This window comes from Ahaetulla prasina, chromosome 7 (genome assembly GCF_028640845.1).
Source record: "Ahaetulla prasina isolate Xishuangbanna chromosome 7, ASM2864084v1, whole genome shotgun sequence".
Taxonomy (NCBI): Eukaryota; Metazoa; Chordata; class Lepidosauria; order Squamata; family Colubridae; genus Ahaetulla; species Ahaetulla prasina.
Genome location: NC_080545.1, coordinates 101,828,608 through 101,848,903, shown reverse-complemented (window position 1 = coordinate 101,848,903; position 20,296 = coordinate 101,828,608). Strand labels below are relative to the sequence as shown.

The following is a 20,296-nucleotide window of genomic DNA, read 5'->3' as shown; positions in this document are numbered from 1 at the left end:
AAGAGGAAGAGGAGGATTGTGGGGTCCTGGATGGTCTCTGATCTTGGATATTGTCTTGCAAATATTTCATATTTCATGACCCAACTAAGTCACTGGTGCCATGATGATGTTAGCTAGTTGGGTCACGAAATGTCTGCAAGAAAACAGCCAAGCTCAGAGAGCAGCAGGGGACCCTCAGAGGCACAGAAGCTGTCTGGAAACCAAGGGCTCTGTAAGCCTGTTCCCCTTGATGGTAGCAACATCGCACCCTTGGATTCCCATTCAGACGTTACTCATTCGGTCTCCCTACCTGGTGTTGGGGAGGCAGAGGGGGCAGGCTGCCCCTTTGGGGTGTCTGTCCAGGCACCGATGGAGGGCTCCAATCTCGCTCGTCATTCTTCTTCATTCCCTTAAAGGAGGAAAACATCCAGCAATTTTTTTTTTATTTGCATTTATACCCCGCCCTTCTCCGAAGACTCAGGGCGGCTTACACTGTGTTAAGCAATAGTCTTCATCCATTTGTATATTATATACAAAGTCAACTTTTATTGCCCCCAACAATCTGGGTCCTCATTTTACCTACCTTATAAAGGATGGAAGGCTGAGTCAACCTTGGGCCTGGTGGGACTTGAACTTGCAGTAATTGCAAGCAGCTGTGTTAATAACAGACAGTCTGCTGAGCCACCAGAGGCCCTTTTTTTTTCTGCCGGCCAACCTTTCTTGGATTTTCCTCCATTGCAGAAGAAATAGCTAACACAAAGAGTACTAAGTGTCCCTGTGTTTCCCAAGGAAACATGTCCATCTGCATGAAGAGGGGGATGAGACTCTGATGAGGTCCTTCAGGGTAGAGATCACCTGGTCTTCTGAATTTCTTGGCCCCTCAGATGGCTTAGTATCCCAGTATTTGAGGGGCTGCCACAAAGAGGAGGGGGTCAACTTATATTCCAAAGCCCCTCAGGGTATAGGACCAAAAACAACGGACGGAAACTCATCAAGGAGAGAAGCAACCAGGAATTAAGGAGAACCTTCCTAACAGCGAGGACAATTAATCAGTGGAACAACTTGCCACCAGAAGTTGCCAACACCTCACTGGAGGTTTTTAAATGGTTTAGGGTCTAGGGTCTCCTGCTTGAACAGGTGGCTGGACTAGAACAGGGGTCTCCAACCTTGATCCTTTTAAGACTTGTGGACTTCAACTCCTAGAATTCCCCAGCCAGCAAAGATCCTGAGAGTTGAAGTCCACAAGTCTTAAAGTGGCTAAAGTTGGAGACCCCTGGACTAGAAGACCTCCAAGGTCCCTTCTAGCTCTATTCTGATTGGTTGAAGAGAATGGGTAGCCTTCAAGTTGCAACAATTCATTTAGTGACCGTTTGAAGATACAGTAGCACTGGGACAAAATGACTTGTGATTATTTTTCACACTTACAACCGTTGCAATCACATGAATGTTACATGATCAAAATGTAATCCTAAACCAAGAAGGACTTAACCCTAGAGACCGAGGTCAACTCACAAAACATCCCTGGTCTCTGCTCTCAAGTTGCCATAGGCAAGGGGGATGGGAAAACAGCAAAGCAGCATGGCAGCCAAAAATAAAAGCACATTCCAGACATATCTCTCTCAAGGCTATCTCCCAGGGTTACCTACAGCGGCTGGAGGGGAGTGATCTCTACAACCCACGAAATTGCTCCATTGGAGAATGTGATTGATGACACACCCTGGTGGAAGGGAGGAAAAAGGGTCAAGTCTGGGCCGTAAATTACGTGGGGTCAGAGTTGACTTCACTTGGAATGTGCTGACTTGAAGCTCTTAATAAATAACTGGATTTCTTTTGAAGTTTGGCTCGAGGCTCATGATTTAATTAGGGCATCCATCGGAACCCTGACAATTGACCCTAAACCTGGGTTAAGTTGAATGATGGAGAACCTACCTAGTCAAGACTCAAGATCCTCACCTTTGACTTCTCTTGCGTTTCCTGAAGTTCCCGGGCCTGGCGACGGGTTCGTTCCTCTTCTGCCTTCTTCTTGTTCTCTTCCTCTGCAGTCTTGGCCATGTTTTCAAAACGTTGTCTCAAGTTACCCATCCCAGCAGAAGCTGTTTCCAACAAGAAGGTCAATTGAGGGATTTCAGAATTGTGAGAAGGAGCTTCCTCCATCTCCAATCAAAAGGAGACACGGAATTGTCCCTGGTGGGATTGTATAAGTCCTCTGATTGACTGATCTTCAGAAAAGTGCTATGAAACTTCCAGTCTCTCCTTAAACCAGAGGTGTCCAACCGTGGCCACTTTAAGACCTTGGACTTCAACTCCCAGAATTGATTCCATATTCCACATCCCTGTACGTCTTGCCAGGGATGAGAAAAGGGCATTTTTTGCTCTCTGTGAGATCTTCCCCTTCTTCCCAGGTGTCCATGGATGAACTTACCAGCTTCTACAGGTTTTGTCTTCTGATATGAAGAAATGGGAGCTTCCATTTCACCAAAACCAGCAGCACTCTGCAAGAGAAGTCAAGGGAAACCAAAAAAAGACAATGTTTGTAGCCCAGGGTTTGGTGCTCTCTGAGCTTGGTGGTTTTCTTGCAGACATTTCATGATCCAACTAGGTAACATCATCAATGCTGGAGGGGAGGGGAGTTTGCAAAGTAGAGGGACAGAAAGAGGAGGAGGAGCAAGAGGACCATGGGGTCCTTGGTGCTCTCTCAGCTTGGTGGCTTTCTTGCAGATGTTTCATGACCCAACTAGGTTACATCATCCATGCTAGAAGGGAGGAGGAGAAGGAGGACAACAACGACTGTGGAGTCTTCTGTGCTTTCTGAGCTTTGTAGTTTTCTTGCAGATGTTTCATTACCAAACTAGGTAATGTCATTAGTGCTTGAAGAGAATGGGGTTGGAGGAAGAGGGGGAGGGGGAGGGGGGAGGACTGTGAGGCCCTTGATGCTCTCTGAGCTTGGTTGTTGTCTTGCAGACATTTCCTGGCCCATCTATGGAATATCATCAGTTGTTTCTCCACTAGCACTGAAGTTGAAGTCCACATATCTTCAAGTTGCTCCAGTTGGCAAACTAATCTAGATTTATTACACTCATTCCTGATTTATCCTCTCCCTGAAAAACCTGAAGATTTTTTTCCCTTTTAGGTCAGGTTGGAAATGGCTACAATGCAGCTTAATGGCACCAATTTAAGAATGGAAGAACCATGTTAGTTGCAGAGGGTCCAGAAAGCCAATATGGAGCTCAATCGCAGACCCACAGATTCTCCCACTTTCATTTTACATGGACCCCAGGCAAGACAGACATACAACAAGCAGTGGGGCTTTCATCATGCAGGAGTGGATGACATCTCGACATTCTTTTACTTCCCTGTGTATCCCCGAAGTAGCCTAAATCCACCACCAAAGGATAGAAGGAAGTTATGGACACCCTGGCTCTAACGAATGGGAGTTGTAATCCAACATATCTTCAGGGGAAAAGATTGGAGAAGCTTCTCCTGAAGTCTTGATATCAGGAGAATGAAATCAAGAGGGGCCTAGAATCAGAAGCATTCGTGGTAGAGAATTTGAGTGGGTTTGTCGTGTCCCACTCCTCCTCTGATGGCCGGGTCGGGGAAGTCCGTATCAAGCGTGCCTCTGCAGCTCTGCCAAAGTCCTATCAGAGTCCTCAGGACAGGCAGGAATCCAAGGTGTGACTTCAGCAATCCAGATTAGACTTTGCCTGACTCAAGGAATGCCAGAAAGCAGATCCTTTATATAGGCCATGGGGTGTGGCTCCATGACTCAGCACTTATCCAGGCCTGCCCCTCCCTTCCTTTTGCTGACGTCGCCTCTCCATTCTCCGGAAGCGTGGATCTCTCCAGCCTCCAGCTGTTGGTAATTCCAGCCCAGCTGTTGGTAATTCCAGCTCGTGACTGGCTTCATATTCCTCAGGCTCACATGCTGTGGGGGAGGGGCCCAGCTGCTCCGTTTGTCCGGGCATGGTGCCAGGACTGGGGGCTGGAGGCATGTCAGGCCATTCGTCTTGCTCAGACTGTCCGGGCATGGTGCCAGGACTGGGGGCTGGAGGCATGCCAGGACATTCTTCTGTACTATCAATGTCTGGCAGGAGATGAGAGGGGCCCGGCTGTGGCAAGGGGGGCGAGCGAGGCACAACAGGGTTGATGTGCTCCTCAGCATTTTCTTACAACCATCAAGACCCAGCTAAGCCCACCCCAGGTTCAACCTCCATTTACCTTGTCCACTCTGTCTTTCTGCACCCCATAACGGCCTCCAAAGCCTTGAGAATGATCTGCAATAGAGAAAACAGCCAACTTTTTATGGAAGGTAGAAGCATAAGTTGATCTCAGAAATCCAAGCTTAAGATCCTTTCTTCTTTAGTTCTCTGCGTAGCTCTCCTAAGGGGCTTGACGCTGCAATGAAAGAGTTGTTTTCCAAAAGGCAACTGGACTTCCTTGGGGTTTTTTACTTGAAAATGTTTCGCTTTTCATCTAAGAAACGTCTTTGGTTCTTCAGAATGAAGGAGAATTGAAGAGGCTGCTTGGGTGAGAAGGGAAACATTTTCAATGAAAAAACCAAGGAAGTCCAGTTGCCTTCTGGAAAAAGCCTCTTTGGGGCAACCATGACCAAGATGATTGAGAACCTTGAAAGAGCTGACCCTGGGTCCTCTGATGAAGCTGATGGTTTAAACACTAGTAACCACCTAAGAAATATAACTCTGTTGTGCATGTTGACACACCAGGACCACTTCGCACAATTAACAGTTGACTGGAGATTTCATAATACATCCCATCTCCTTCTCTAATCCCACCTAGGACTCATGGGCTTGAACTTCTCCTTAGGTATCCAACTCAGGTTGAGTGTGATTGAGTCTTTCTCTACCACCACTGTCCTGCCTAAACTAGCTGTACAGATACAGCAGATTTCAGAAAGGCAGAGGCGCAACTAAGGTGGCTAGAATTGGTGTTCTGGTGGAGATCTGCATTGGTGTTCTGGTGGAGATCTTTGTAGTACATGCAAATAGCAGAATAATAGAGTTGGAAAGAACCTTGGAAGTCTAGTCCAACCCTCTGCTCAAGCAGGAAACCCTATACTATCCTGGTCAAATGATGGTCCAATCTATTTTTGGAAACCTCCAGTGATGGAGCACCCACAACTTCTGGAGGCCAGCTGTTCCACTAGTTAGTTGTTCTCACTGTCAGGAATTTTCTCCATATTTCTAGGTTGCTTCTCTCCTTGATTATTTTTATCTGTTGCTTCTTGTTCTGCCCTCAACTGCTTTGGAGAATAGGTTGGCCCCCTGTTCTTTGTGGCAGCCCCTCAAATATACACAACTATACACAGCTGAGAAATGAGGATAACAACAGGACCTTTGAAAATAATAAAGAAGGGTGCCAAACATCTACTACTCTTGGTTGCCCCCTGTATGGCAGAAATACCACCATCTCCTTCATGTTTTAGAGCCTTCAAAGGTCTGGAGAAGAAACTGGAAGACTGAACTTGCAAAAGAGGAACTGGATCTTGTGATCCTTTAGATAAAAGATTTCAGAACATGGTCTCTATGTTGTACATTTATGCTCTTCTAAGAGACTGCCCAGCCCCATCTCCTTCCACAGACCTGTCTGGGATTCATGGGGCTTCACCTCCTCCTTATGGGCCCATCCCAAGGCAGACTTGTCTTGGCGGTCCTTCTGCACACCATATTTCCCACCAAATCCAACAGCGTGGTCTGCAATAGAAGAACATGAGGTTCTTCAGAAAGCCATGAGAGGTTTAATTGAGATGAACCAAGGTTGACTTGCAGCTTCCAGACCTGTCTGGGATTCATGGGGCTTGACTTCTTCCTTGTGGGACCAACCCAGGGCAGACTTGTCTTGACGGTCCTTCTGCACGCCATACTTCCCACCAAATCCAATGGCATGATCTGGAATGAGAAGACACATTTTTTTCAGAAAGACAAAGAGATATGAGAGATTGTTTGAGAGGGAAGAAATGGACTTGCAGCTCCCAGGGAGAGAACACAAAACAAATCAGACGTTTTCTGAGTGTGATGGATAGATAGAATCACAAAGCCAACAGATTCCCTGGCTTGGTACAACCTAATAAGCCACTCACAAATGCAAACCCTAACCTGTGTGAGTGCAGCCACTAAATCTTCAATTGGCCTGGCTGTGTGACCATAGGCAGTATGTTGTGAGGTCCATGGTGCTCTCTGAGCTTGGTTGCATTCTTGCAAATCTTTCATGACCCAACTGGTTAACATCATCAATGCTAGAAGGGACTGAGTTTGCAGAGAGAAAGGGGGGAGGAAGAGCAGGAGGAGGAAGAGCAGGAGGAGGAGAAGGAGGAGGAGAAGGAGGAGGAGGACTGTGTGGTCCATAGTGCTCTCTGAATCTGTTTGCATTCTTGCAGCTATCAGTTTTAGAAGGGAAGGGGTTTGAGGAGGGCAGGAGGAGGATGAGAAGGAGAAGAGGAAAAGGAAGAAGGAAGAAAGAAGGAAGAGGAATAAAGGAGAGGAGGAGGAGATCTTAAGCTTGGTTATTTTGCTTGCAGATGTTTCATGACCAAACTACATAACATTATCAAGATAATGAAGAGGATAGCACTGATGATGTTACCTAGTTGGGTCATGAAACTTCTGCAAGGAACCCACCAAGCTCAGAGAGCACCAAGGACTCCACAGTTCAACCCTGAAGTACAAATATTCTCTTCTCTTGAGCCAATATATTGCAAGGTGAGTAGGTTCTAAAGTTTTCTAAGTCTTTCTTTGTGACTTGGGCTGATCATTAGCTCTCAACCAAAGCTATCTCCCTGTTTTGATAGGGGAAAAACAGACTTGCGGCTCCCAATTCCAGATCCAAAGACAGATGGACCTCCTTCTCTGGGAGCTTTCAAGTAGAGGTTAGACAGCCGTCTTTCTGTTCCTGTCCTGAGCCAATTCTAGAGTTCATGTTCATGATCTGAGAAGCTTCTCATGTAGCAGACTAACGGGGAAGAAAAGCAATTCCTTGTACATATTGGCCCCAAGCAAGACATGGGTCAGCCAAACTAAGCTTCAGGCCCAGCTTCAACCCATCTGTCTTTTCTACAGACCTGTCTGGGATTCATGGGGCTTCACCTCCTCCTTGTGGGCCCATCCCAAGGCAGACTTGTCTTGGCGGTCCTTCTGCACACCATACTTCCCACCAAATCCAACAGCATGGTCTGGAATGAGAGAACATGAGGTTCTTCAGAAAGCCATGAGAGGTTTAATTGAGATGAACCAAGGTTGACTTGCAACTTCCAGACCTGTTTGAGATTCATGGGGCTTGACTTCTTCCTTGTGGGACCAACCCAGGGCGGACTTGTCTTGACGGTCCTTCTGCACGCCATACTTCCCGCCAAACCCAACAGCATAGTCTGAAGCGGGAGAACACAACATTCTTCAGAAGGTCGGTCCCATGGATGGTCTGAAAGCCTATGGAGATGCTCAGTCATCCGGGTCATGGGTTGTCCCAAAGGTGCTTTTTTTCAAGAGGCAACTGGACCTCCTTGTTTTTCTTTGAAGTTGTTTCACTAAGAATCCAAGAAGTTTCTTCACTTCCGACTGAATGGTGATGGTAGTATGAGGGAATGGAAGGAGTATTCTCAGAGAGAGTACTATTGACCAGATGACTGCAAGGAATATAAATCCTTCCATTCCCCACCATTCAGTCAGAACAGAAGAAGCTTCTTGGATGAGAAGCAACACCTCTTTAAGGAAAAATCAGGAAGTCCAGTTGACCTTTGAAAAAGCACCTTTGGGGTGGCCTGAAAAGTTGGCATTCCAAACCCACTCATTTCATTCTCATGGTCCAAGGAGACTGAGCACCAGAATAAGAATCTGGGGTGCATCACCCCTGGGAAGAGATCGATGCATCAGTAAGAGGGAATTGGTATCCTTGGGGCCCCTCTTACTGGGGGATGTGCTGTGGGAACTGGAGAAAGCATCTGGGGGTGGGGGTTTGTCTCAAAACTTACCTTTTTGGGAGGTGTGTATTTCTACCTCTCCCTTGTAGTCAAACCCAAGCGCAGACTGCAGGGAAAGGAAAGTGAGAGACATTATACAAACACACACACACACACACCCTCAGAATAAGTATAGCCAATTGTACTGGTCACTCGACAATAACTCGATGGCTCAAAATAATCAACCAAACAATAGCCGGCACTCAATGTATTTGTTCCTTTTATTAATTGTAAACCAGCCAGAGTCTCTTAGTGAGATGGGCAGGGTATAAATTTGATTAATAAATAAATAATGTTCAGTGGGAAGAGAATAAAATGGGGAGGGAGGAAGGGTAGGAAGGAGGCTGGAAAAGAAAGTTACATTCAATTATTTGGGCTGTTGGGATGTCAGGAGGAGGAGGGGGAAGAGGAAGAGGAAGAGGAGGATGAGGAGGACTGTAGGGTTTTCTTTGTGGTTTTCTTCCAGACATTTCATGACCCAACTAAAAATATCATCAGTGCTGGAAGGAAATATCATCAGTGTTTGCAAGGAGGAGGAAGAAGAGGGGGAAGAGGAGGAAGAGGAAGCTGAGCCCACAGAAGGAATGGAAGAGACCTTCCCTAGTATCTTCCACCATAAAGGAGAGGGGGAAAGATGTATACTGCTTTCAGACTTGCAAGATTCTGTTACTATAAGTTTACAATAGTGTTAGCACCCATGGTGGTCCTTCTTGCTTGAGCTACATTAAAGGGCTGACCTCTAACTTCCAAAGAAATTTGTGACTGCAACACCAAAGAACGTTCAAAATTCCATTGAGTCAAATGCATTTAAAAAGTTAACCATCCAACCTCGTCGCTTCCCTTTCATGCTACAATAAGGATTATAACCAAAATAGTAGGGAGACCAGTAATCAGACAGCTCCAACCTTATCTGCTCGGTCCTTCTGAATGCCGTACTTTCCACCAAAGCCCTTGGCTGCGTCCGTCTGGGAAGAGTGCATGCCGACCTCGGCAACATACTCGTGGCCCAGGGCACTCTGGAGAACCAAGAAAAACCAGGGTTATCTCCTGGCACGCTTGTTATTTGGACAAGTTCTCCAGAAGGTCAAGCTGCCTTGCAGAAGAGCAGCTGTGCGAAAGACCAACTGGAGATCAGATGAGAACTTCAAAAAAGAAGGGGGGTGGGAAAGAACAGAGCCCCACATCAAATTTGTACCTTGTCCATACGGTCCTTCTCGGTTCCGAACTTGCCCCCGTAGCCATAGGAAGCTTTGGGTGCTGTCTCCAGCTCCTTCTTCTTGAGAACTTCATGTTCCTCAGATACCTTGCTTCTGAGCTGGTGGATGCTAAAAGGAGATATCAAATACATAGCAAATTTGGAGAGGAGGAGGAGGGGGAGGAGGAGGAGGACAATGATGACTGTGGGGTCTTTGGTGCTCATAGATGGTTCATGATGCAATTAGGTAACATCATCAGTCCAAGGGGGTTTATTGAATGGATGAGAAGGAGCTGAGGATTGTGGGGTTCTTGATGCTCTTTGAGCTTGGTTGTCTTCTTGCAGACATTTCATGACCCAACTATGGAACATCATCAGTGCCAAGGAGTGTGGGGTCTGCCACTCAGACTGATGGTGTTCCCTAATGTTCCCTCACATCCTGGACATAAACTGTTTCAACTCCTACCCTCAAAACGACGCTATAGAGCACTGCACACCAGAACAACTAGACACAAGAACAGTTTTTTCCCGAAGGCCATCACTCTGCTAAACAAATAATTCCCTCAACACTGTCAGACTATTTACTGAATCTGCACTACTATTAATCTTCTCATAGTTCCCATCACCAATCTCTTTCCACTTATGACTGTATGACTATAACTTGTTGCTGGCAATCCTTACGATTTATATTGATATATTGACCATCATTTGTGTTGTAAATGTTGTACCTTGATGAAGGTATCTTTTCTTTTATGTACACTGAGAGCATATGCACCAAGACCAATTCCTTGTGTGTCCAATCACACTTGGCCAATAAAAAAATCTATTCTATTCTATTCTATTCTATTCTATTCTATTCTATTCTATTCTATTCTATTCTATTCTAATTTGGGTCATGAAACAGCTGCAAGAAAACAACCAAGCTCAAGGAGCCCTGTGGTTCCTATCTTAGCTAACTTTGATTAATTTTAATGTTTAATATTTAACAGTGTTGTATATTGTCATTTTTATATGGTTGTATGCCGCCTAGAATCTCCTCTTGATAGTGAGATGGGCGGTGTATAAATTTAATCAATAAGTAAATAAAATAAGTCAGGAGAAAGCTCAGTGGAGGAATTGAAAGAAGAGAAACGGTCACCAAATGCGAGGACTTATGATGTCCTCCAGACTGAAGGAAAGCAGCACTTCTGCCTTTTTCCAAATAAATACATAAATAAGAGACAGAAAAGTTGTCTGAAAAAGAGGAAGGACATCACTTCCTCAGTTTTTGGAGGACAGAACAAGGAAGCGACATAAATTGTGGGTCACGGGATTCCATTCACGCCGAAGAACCTCACGGTCAAGTTGAAGCACAGCCTGGTCTCCCTGGAGGAAGCCCACCAGGTTGTCCAACCTAGTGCCTTCAGGGTTGGACTGCAAATTCCATGCTGTTTGGGGAAGATGGGTGTTGTTATCCAATGACTCTGGACAGGAAAGGGCAGGATGAAGTCTTGTGCAAGGATCTGAGCTGTGAGTCTTCAAATGTGTGGAACAGGATGGAGAACAAAAACTTCTGAAGTCCTTCTTTCTCCTTCTAATGTTTCTCATCCCCAAATTCAGAACTATGCCCCAAAATAACATTGCTCAAAGTCAACAAAGCCACTAGTCCTCTTAGTGTTGATGGGTGGACTTCAACTCCCAGAACTCTTCAGCCAGTATTGTGTGGACTTCAACTCCCAGAATTCCTCAGCTGGCTGGGGAATTCTGGGGGTTGAAGTCCACCCATCTTCATGCTACCAAGATTGAGAAACACTGTTCTTAGTCTCCTCAACCCCAGCTCCCACTAGTAGCTCGGTCTTTCTCTGTAGTTGGCCTTCAAAAGTCTTGGGCAATATTTGGGTGAGGACACCACTTCCTTTCCCTGAGAGAAGCAAACACTGCTATGGTAACCACCAAGAGAAGAAGTCCAACTAGAACCTCAGTCCAGCTCCCCGCCCTTCTTACAACATGTGTGAGACACTATGGCCCTCCTTTCAACGTGGCTCTGGGCTCCATTACGGTCGTAACTCAAGGACCAAGGCCTAGGGTTTGTGGGGAGGGTCATAGGTCTACTTTTGGCCCAGCAGAACTTGAGGTCTAGATGAAAGGGAAGACAGGATGAAGAAGTCACTCACTTGATGTGTTCTGCACGGCCAGAGCCTTCAATTGTCTTCGCCCCCCACCTCTGCTCCTTCTCCGAAATGTCATTCTGTCAAGAAGAGGAGATAAGAAGTTACACCTGGTGAGAATCAGGAATGGGTGCCCATCCAGGGGACATCTTCTCCCCAAGGCCAGGTTGCCTCCATCTTCACCAACCTTCCAGAAGTCCTTTAAAATGGGCTGTGCCTACATACAGATCTAAAGCCAGAAATATCTCTGTTAGGTATACTAGCAGAAAAATACGACAAAGGGGTTGTATATTTAATATTACATGTGTTGCAGAGGTGGGTTTCCCATAATTTTACCACCGGTTCGCCACAGACCGAAAATGTGAGCATGTGCGCAGCTTATTGGACAGTATTGGAAAAATGAGGAAATTCCTACAGATGAAAACATAATTTAAAAAATATTAGACTGTGCAGAAATGGAATAGGCTAACGTTAAAGATAAAGGATAAAGAAGCTACAGAATATTTTTTAACATGGGATTTGTTTCACCAATGGTCAGACAATAAAGTAATTAGAAGTTGGAGGTATACCACTATATACAAATAAATATTGTTACTCTTATTGATATTATGTATAAGTAAATTGACCCAGACCATAAAATGCTTATTAAGCATTCATTTATGTTCAAGAAAAATGTACAAAATAAAATTTATAAAACAGGCTATGCCAACAGCCTCGGGGATCTCCAAGAAGATGTAGAAGATGGCTACAATTGTACATAACAGAAAAAGGTTCTTTCCTAGTCTTTTAAATTTATATTGTTTATTGTTATGATTTGTAATGTTTGCATTTTGTGGTACACCGCCCAGACTTATGTGAGATGAATGGCTTTATAAAAGTGATACAGGTAATCCTTGATTTACGACCACAGTTGCTAAGTGAGACAGCTGTTCAGTGAGTTTTGCTCCACCTTACGACTTTTCTTGCCAGAGACATTAAGTGAATCACTGCCCTTGTTAAATTAGGAACATGGACGTTAAATGAATCTGGCTTCCCCATTGACTTCGATTGTCAGACGGTCGCAAGAGGCGATCCTATGACCCCGGGACACTTCAACCGTCGTAAATGTGAGTCAGTTGCCACAGTGGTTAAGTAAACTACTGCAGTTGTTGTGAATTTGGTTTCCCCACCGACTTTCCTTATCAGAAGGTCGTAAAAGGGGATCATGTGACCCGTGGACACTGCGACTCTCATAAGTACCTGCTAGTGGCCAAATGTCTAAATTTTGATCACGTGACCGCAGGGAGGCTGCAATGGTCATAAGTGTGAAAAACGGAGACAAGTCACTTTTTTCAGGGCTGTTGTAACTTCAAATGGTCACTAAACGAATGGTTGTAAGTCAAGGACTACCTGTGATAAATAAATGAATGAATGAATAAGCAACTTTTCTAAAGTTCCTCCTCGTTTCTCTCTTTTTTTGGATCCCTTGTCTCTATTGGGGAAGGGGGGATGAGGGGGGATGTTTCAGGGGTCTCCACAGGGTCAAGCGCCTTGATAAATGTATCTTTTCTTTTATGTACACCGAGAGCCTATACACCTAAGACAAAGTCTTTGTGTGTCCAATCACACTTGGCCAATAAAGAAGTAAATCTATCTAACTATCTATCTATCTATCTATCTAGATTTATCTCTTATATCTTTTATGTACACCGAGAGCCTATACACCTAAGACAAATTCCTTGTGTGTCCAATCACACTTGGCCAATAAAGAAGTAAATCTATCTATCTATCTATCTATCTATCTATCTATCTATCTATCTATCTATCTATCTATCTATCTATCTATCTACCTATCTATCTAGATTTATCTCTTATATCTTTTATGTACACTAACAGCTTATGCACCTAAGACAAATTCCTTGTGTGTCCAATCACACTTGTCAATAAAAAATTCTATTCTATTCTATTCTAGTCTAGTCTAGTCTAAAAACTAAGAGATTTCAATTAACATCTTGGCTTCCTTGAAGGGCACCCCTAAGGCCAGCCTTTCTGCCTCCTCAGATGCAGCTGTGCCCATCCCCGTGGGAGTCAGGCAGTGCCCTATGGGTCTGGAGATCCTGGAGAACCACGAAAGGCCTGGGAACAAAGAGGACTTACCACAAAATCTGGGTCGGTGTCCCAGTCATCTCCTTCGGTCTCCACCTTTGCAGCCACATTGTGGCCCACCACGGCTTTCCACATCTGAGAGAAGAGAGAAAAGAAAAAAGGAAGGAAGGAAGGAAGGAAAGAGAGAGAGAGAAAAGGAGAAGGAAGATGAAGGAAGGAAGGAAAGAGAAAGAGAAAGAAAGAAAGAAAGAAAGAAAGAAAGAAAGAAAGAAAGAAAGAAAGAAAGAAAAGAGAGAGAGAGAGAGAAAGAAGACTCCAAATCAAACACAAGATTTTTCAAAATGGCTGCATTACACATTCATAAAAATGGCTGATGACCAGAACAAGGAGTCCTCGACTTATAACTGTTGGTTTAGTGACCATTCAAACTTACAACAGCACTGAAAAAAGGGACTTAAAACCATTTTTCACACCTACGACCATTGCAGCCTTCCCACGGTCACATGATCGAAATTCAGACACTTGCCATTGAACTCGTATTTATGACAGTCGCAGTGTCCCGGGGGGGGGGTGGAGGGGTCTTCTGATGGACAAAGTCCATGGGGGAGCCAGATTCGCTTAACAACTGTGTCAAGAAAGGTCGCAAAGTGGGGCAAAACTCGCTTAATGACTGTCTCACCTAACAATGGAAATTTGGGGCTCAATTTTGGTTGTAAATCGAGGACTCCCCGCATAGCTGAAGCCGGTGCACATCATATTCCCAAAACACCAGAAGGCCCCTCCTTGGACAGAATTCTCTTCCTTCCCGGATGATTTAAAAATTGCTCAGGAACAGAGAGCGTGGAATGATCTGCGGTGCACGAGAGCAAATCCTCGACTTACGGCCGGTTGCTTGGCAACCATTCAAACTTATGACAGCCCCACAAAAGCTACTTATGACCCCGATTTGAAATCCCAACATTTACCCCCCCTCTGCATTCGCGGGCCCAGGTTTTATGGCCCTTTGCAACCGGCCTTGCGCTTATGACCTTGATGAACGTATCTTTTCTTTTATGTACACTGAGAGCATCTGCACCAAGACAAATTCCTTGTGTGTCCAATCACACTTGGCCAATAAAATTCTATTCTATTCTATTCTATTCTATTCTATTCTATTCTATTCTATTCTATTCTATTCTATTCTATGACTGTTTGCAACGTCCTTCTGTGAAAACGAGAGTTGACCAACTCTCAAACTACTTTGTATATTCTATGTTTTTAATATGGCTGTAAACCGCCCTGAGTCCTTCGGGAAAAGGGCGGTATAGAAATTAAATTATAAATAAAATAAATAAACGTGTTTGCCGGAAAAAAGGCATTGATTCCCAGCGTCTGGCAAAAAAAAAAGTGCCCCAGGAGAAGCTTAACGATCGCGAGGTTTGCATTAAGGACCACCACCCAAAAAATAGAAGCAAGATGGCACAATCGGGCACGGTCATGTGGTCCCCGGCTTTGCCATCGTCACAAATTACGGATTGGATTACGGTCGTAAGAAGAGGACTTCAATGCATCAATCAATCAGAATAGAGCGGGAAGGGACCTCGGAGGTCTTCTAGTCCAGCCCCCCACTCAAGCAGGAGGCCCTAGATCATTTCAGACAAACGGCTGTCCAGTCTCTTCTTTAAAAGCCTCCAGAGATGGATGGAGCACCCACAACTTCTGGTGGCAAGTCGTTCCAATGATTAATTGTTCTCACAGTTAGAAAGGGTCTCTTTAATTCCAGGTCTCATTCTTGGGTTAAGCACCTAGTTGGTTGTGTTTTTTTGTTTTTTGTTTTTTGGCTGCTGAAAAGCGGCCCCCTCCCAACCTGTCCTTGGAGAGGCGGGGGCGGGGGGGGTGTATTGGACACCGGTTTCCACTTCTTGTGGCCGTGACCACAGAAAAAAGCTGAATTGGCACATGAACCCACAGAGATCTCAGCCAAAGAGCCAAAGAGCCGCAAAGGATCGTTTCCTTTTGACTTGCATCCGGCTGACTGTAGGATGGTTAGCTGAGTTTCCATCTCTCAGCTGCACCACAGTTGCAGAGTGAACAACCATTTAAGGAAAGGGTTCAGAGGTGGGTTTTAGCAGGTTCTGACCAGTTCTGGACAACTGGTAGCGGAGATTTTGAGTAGTTCAGAGAACCCGTAAATAACACCTCTGATGTGGCCCCGGCCCCATCTATTCTCTGCCTCCTGAGTCCCAGCTGATTGGGAAGGAATGGGGATTTTGCAGTAACCGTCCCCTAGAGTGGGGTGAGAATGGAGATTTTATAGTATCCTTCCCCTGGAGTAGGGAGGGAATGGAGATATTGCAGTATCCTTCCCCTGGAGTGGGGAGGGAATGGGGATTTTGCAGTATCCTTCCATTGGAGTAGGGAGGGAATGGAGATTTTGCAGTATCCTTCCCCTGGAGTGGGGTGGGAATGGGGATTTTGCAGTAACCTTCCCCTGGAGTAGGGAGGGAATGGAGATTTTGCAGTATCCTTCCCCTGGAGTAGGGTGGGAATGGGGATTTTGCAGTATCCTTCCCCTGGAGTGGGGAGGGAAGGGGGATTTTGCAGTATCCTTCCCCTAGAGTGGGGTGGGAATGGAGATTTTATAGTATCCTTCCCCTGAAGTAGAGAGGGAATGGAAATTTTATAGTAACCTTCCCGTGAAGTAGGGAGGGAATGGAGATTTTACAGTAACCTTCCCCTGGAGTGGGGTGGGAATGGGGATTTTGCAGTATCCTTCCCCTAGAGTGGAGTGGGAATGGAGATTTTATAGTATTCTTCCCCTGGAGTAGGGAGGGAATGGAGATTTTCTAGCAACCTTCCCCCGGAGTGAGGTGGGAATGGGGATTTTGCAGTATCTTTCCCCTGGAGTAGGGAGGGAATGGGGATTTTGCAGTATCCCTCCCAATCAAAAATCAAAACAACTTATAAAACCATATTAAAACTATCAAACTAAACACATTAAAAACAACCACTTGGTGCCAAATCGGTTCTAATGTGTGGTTACCTAATCTTGTGCTCAATGCATGGGGGAAAGCCAGGTCTTCAAAGCCCCATGGAAGGCAAGGAGGGTGGGGCCTGCTGAATTTTAGGGGGTGGTCCATCGGGCAGGGGCTGCCCCTAAAAAGACCCCCCCTCCTCCTAGCTCCTATCAGGGGCAGCATGGTTGCTGGGCTTGTTGGCTGGGAAGTCATCAGCCGGGTTCAAGACCTGAGCTCCACATGACAGGAGAAGCTCCCATCCTCACCTCAGCTCCTGCCAATCTAGCAGCTTGAAAATGCAAGTAGATAAGCAGGTACCACTTAGGTGGGAAGGTAACAGATGGATGGAAACTAATCAAGGAGAGAAGCAATCTGGAACTAAGCAGAAACTTCCTAGCAGTGAGGACAATTAACCCTAACCTTGCCTCTCTACCTGTTAACTCTTTATCCTGAATAGAATCTTCGGTGAATCCCCTTAAGGTAATCCTCGACTTATGACAGTTCACTGAGTGGCCATCTGAAGTTACCATGCACGGCACTGAAAAAAGAGACTTACGACCGTTTCACATACTTATGACCGTTGCAGCATCCCCATGAGCAAAATTCAGCATCACTGGAAGCTTTTAAGAAGAGACCAGACAGCCGCCTATCTGAAACGGTATAGGGTCTCCTGCTTGAGCAGGGGGTTGGACTAGAAGACCTCCAAGGTCCCTTCCAACTCCATTATCCAGATGTCTACTTGGCCCTCACCTCTACACCAATAGCACCACCACAGACACCAACAAACACACCTGCAAGACGCCTTCAGATGGTCTTTCTGCCATCATCTTCCATCAAGGGCACTCTGGATTCTACTTAAGCCCACCCACTCAGATTTTGGTTGAAAAGAATCAACGGATACACCTCGGGACCCATAATGAGCTGCAACCTCAGAGAGCCTGGTGCTTCTAGCGACCCAGACCCAAGGCTAGAATATGGGAGACCCATGAGTTCAAGTCTCAGCCCGGCCCACCTCACAGAATTGTTGTTACGGGGGTGGGGAGCAACAGAAGAAGAGGAAGGCGCATTGGATCTCTTTGCCACGCCTGGTGTTATTTTGTAAAAATAACTGAAAAAGTGGGATACAAATAAATAAATAAACAAATAAATAAAATAAACTGCCCACAAGACCAGCCTCACAGCTCTGCAAGAAACTTCCTGCAGCTTTTAAAGAATTTGAAAGCATCTGCAAATGCAAATGCAAAACGCAGCCAGGAAATGCTGGTGAAAAAAATATCAGAGGCCCGACTTCCGCCAGGCGTCCTTCCCTGCCCTCCCTCACCCTTTACGGTGGTCCCTTTTCTGGGACACGCACAGACACACACACACACCGGCCTGGCCATCTCAAAGGGGTCCTTTGTTCCTCCACTTTGCTTCAGATGCTGCCCTGTGGAAGCCCAGAAGACCATCGATGGGCACAAGGCAATGTGGGCAGCAATGCAGCTGTTGGGTCTCTACCTTTGCAGCCACACCATGGCTTTCCACATCTGGGGGAAGGGAGGGAGGGAGGGAGGGAGGGAGGGAGGGAGGAAGGAAGGAAAGAAAGAAAGAAAGAAAGAAAGAAAGAAAGAAAGAAAGAAAGAAAGAAAGAAAGAAAGAAGCGGAAGGCAAGGCAAGGTAGGCAGGCAGGCAGGCAGGAAGCTCTGGAGGTCAGAAGCCCAACAGCCAAGGGAGGGGGGGCCCTCTCAGTACCTTTGGCCCCATGCGCTCAATCAACCCAGGGACCAGAAGTTGCCTTCAGAAGTTGTGGGAGCTTCATCCCTGGAAGCTTTCGAGAAGAGACTGCGCTGCCACCTGTCAGAAATGGTGTAGGGTCTCCTGCTTGGGTGGGGGGGGTTGGATTAGATGACCTCCAAGGTCCCTTCCATTAGCTCGTGTTAATCTGGTCCCCCATAGCTGCCTCTTCCCACTGCTCCAGAGGGCTCAAATTGCTGCACCCTCTTGCCAGGTCGAAGCAACCCTCCCCGGATCCCACCAGCTCCAGAGATGGATGGGACCACACAGCGCCTTGGAGCAAGCAAGGTTGACCTTCCATCCCCACCCACAGCTCACCCGTGAGCACCCAGCAGCCCCCCATGCGCTGCACATTCAAGCCTCCCTACCTTGCCCGCAGCCTCAGTTCTACCTCTGGCGGCGTCTCCGCTCGGCTTCCTCTCCCCTCCACCCCCCTGGTTTCACTTGCAAACCTAAGTTCCTGTTTGAAGTTCACCAAATCAGGAAGGTTTTGCTTCTTCCTGGGCCTGTCACAGCAGAAGAAGACCAATGGCCTGTCTTTGGCGAGGGGTGGGGGGGGGCTCAGCTTTCCTCTGCCCAACCGGCACATGGGTCTACATCTGAGCCCACTTGAGACGTCTGGGGAGCCGTGGAAATCCCTGCACGTTCCCAAAGAGGAACGTCATGGAAGATCTGAAGGGCTGCCGCAAAGAAGCCCAATATTCAGAATAACACAATTGGAAGGGACCTTGTAGGTCATCTAGTCCAACCCCCTGCCCAAGCGGGAAACCCTACATCGTTTCTGACAGATGGGGAGTCCAGTCCCAGAATTGGAAACATGGTCTTGAGGGTCTTCTAGTCCAACCCCCTATTCAGGTAGGAGACCCTGTAGCATTTCAGAGAAATGAGTGGGGTCAAATTCTCCAAAGCACCAGAAGGAACAGATGGAAACTAATCAAGGAGAGAAGCAACCTGGAATTAAGGAGAAATTTCCCGATAATGACAACAATAAATCAGGGGAACAGCTTGCTTTCAGAAGTTTTGGGTGCTCCATCCCCAGATTTTCAAGAAGAAATTGGACAGCCATTTATCTGAAATGGTCTAGGGTTTCCTGCTTGAGCAAGGGGTTGGACTAGAAGACCTCCAGGGTCCCTTCCGTTATTCTGTTATTCCTCTGCCATTACAGCAAGAGATCTTGCTGCACACGGATCTCAAGTTGTGGGGCAAATGGTTTTGCTTTCCATGTAGGAAGATCAGTTGCTTGGCAGCAGGAAATGTTCACTTTTGATGGTGTTGGATGGTGTTCCTGTGTCTTGTATGTAGGAATGAAGCAGAGAAAGATTGTGTGCCAGATGCACAGGACAACTAATTGTGTGATTGTCTACTTTTTCCTACTGAACCGAAGACGACTGCTTGCCGAAGCAAATGGTATAGGATCTCTCGTTTGATCAGGGGTTGGACTAGAAGGCCTCCAGGGTCCCTTCCGACTCTTGCTATTCTGTGAATGGCTCAAGATGGGCACAGCCAGGGCATCTCCTTGCAACGTTTGAAAAGGTTGTCTGAGCACACGCAGAGGGCATCCTTCAGGGCTAGAGGCCTTTCGAGCCAATGGCATCCGATAGGAAAAAGATGGCATCGTAAACCAACCAGAGTCGCTCAATGATGATCATATGCATTTAATGAATAAATAGGAAGTGCACTCTGCACATGTTCAGAAGCAAACAAAAGAGGCAATGAATGGTTCAACGAAGCACGATGCAAAATAAAATAAAATTAGGAAGCCACCTCAAGGAATGTAGAAGCATCTTCCCCTTACAATGGGCTTCTTCACAGCCAATGTGCTTACCTGTATAGGGCTTGCCTGCAGGTGCTACCTGTCCCCCAGGTGAGAAAGTTGCCCCCCCCATCCACCCAAGCAAAGCCAGCTCTTTCCCAACATTGCTTCAGGCCATCCAAAATCTTTTTTAAAAAGATTTACCTTTAGTTCAGAGGTGCCTGTGCTTGGCCGCTTTAAGACCTGTGGACTTCAACTCTGTGGGCCTCTGTGGCTCAGACTGGTAAGACAGTCTGTTATTAACAGCAGCTGCTTGCAATTACTGCAAGTTCTAGTCCCACCAGGCCCAAGGTTGACTCAGCCTTCCATCCTTTATAAGGTAGGTAAAATGAGGACCCA

At 46.2% G+C, this 20,296-nt stretch overlaps 1 protein-coding gene across 4 annotated transcripts in view; it reads right to left on the bottom strand.

Annotated features, from left to right (window-relative positions):
• Positions 1 to 20,296, bottom strand: part of GOLGB1 (golgin B1) — a 67,679-nt gene that overhangs the window by 7,190 nt on the left and 40,193 nt on the right. For 2 of the 4 annotated variants that reach the window (XM_058191309.1, XM_058191307.1), the window contains exons 19-31: positions 13,427 to 13,510; positions 11,297 to 11,370; positions 9,144 to 9,273; positions 8,854 to 8,964; positions 7,961 to 8,015; positions 7,250 to 7,360; positions 7,055 to 7,165; positions 5,775 to 5,885; positions 5,580 to 5,690; positions 4,198 to 4,253; positions 2,402 to 2,471; positions 1,933 to 2,072; positions 290 to 388 (exon numbers count right to left, since the gene is read on the bottom strand). In XM_058191309.1, coding sequence (XP_058047292.1) covers positions 290 to 388; positions 1,933 to 2,072; positions 2,402 to 2,471; positions 4,198 to 4,253; positions 5,580 to 5,690; positions 5,775 to 5,885; positions 7,055 to 7,165; positions 7,250 to 7,360; positions 7,961 to 8,015; positions 8,854 to 8,964; positions 9,144 to 9,273; positions 11,297 to 11,370; positions 13,427 to 13,510 — 1,263 coding nt within the window. The remainder of the gene's footprint in view (positions 1 to 289; positions 389 to 1,932; positions 2,073 to 2,401; positions 2,472 to 4,197; positions 4,254 to 5,579; positions 5,691 to 5,774; positions 5,886 to 7,054; positions 7,166 to 7,249; positions 7,361 to 7,960; positions 8,016 to 8,853; positions 8,965 to 9,143; positions 9,274 to 11,296; positions 11,371 to 13,426; positions 13,511 to 20,296) is intronic. The other 2 variants (XM_058191310.1, XM_058191311.1) reach the window with 2 other exon arrangements.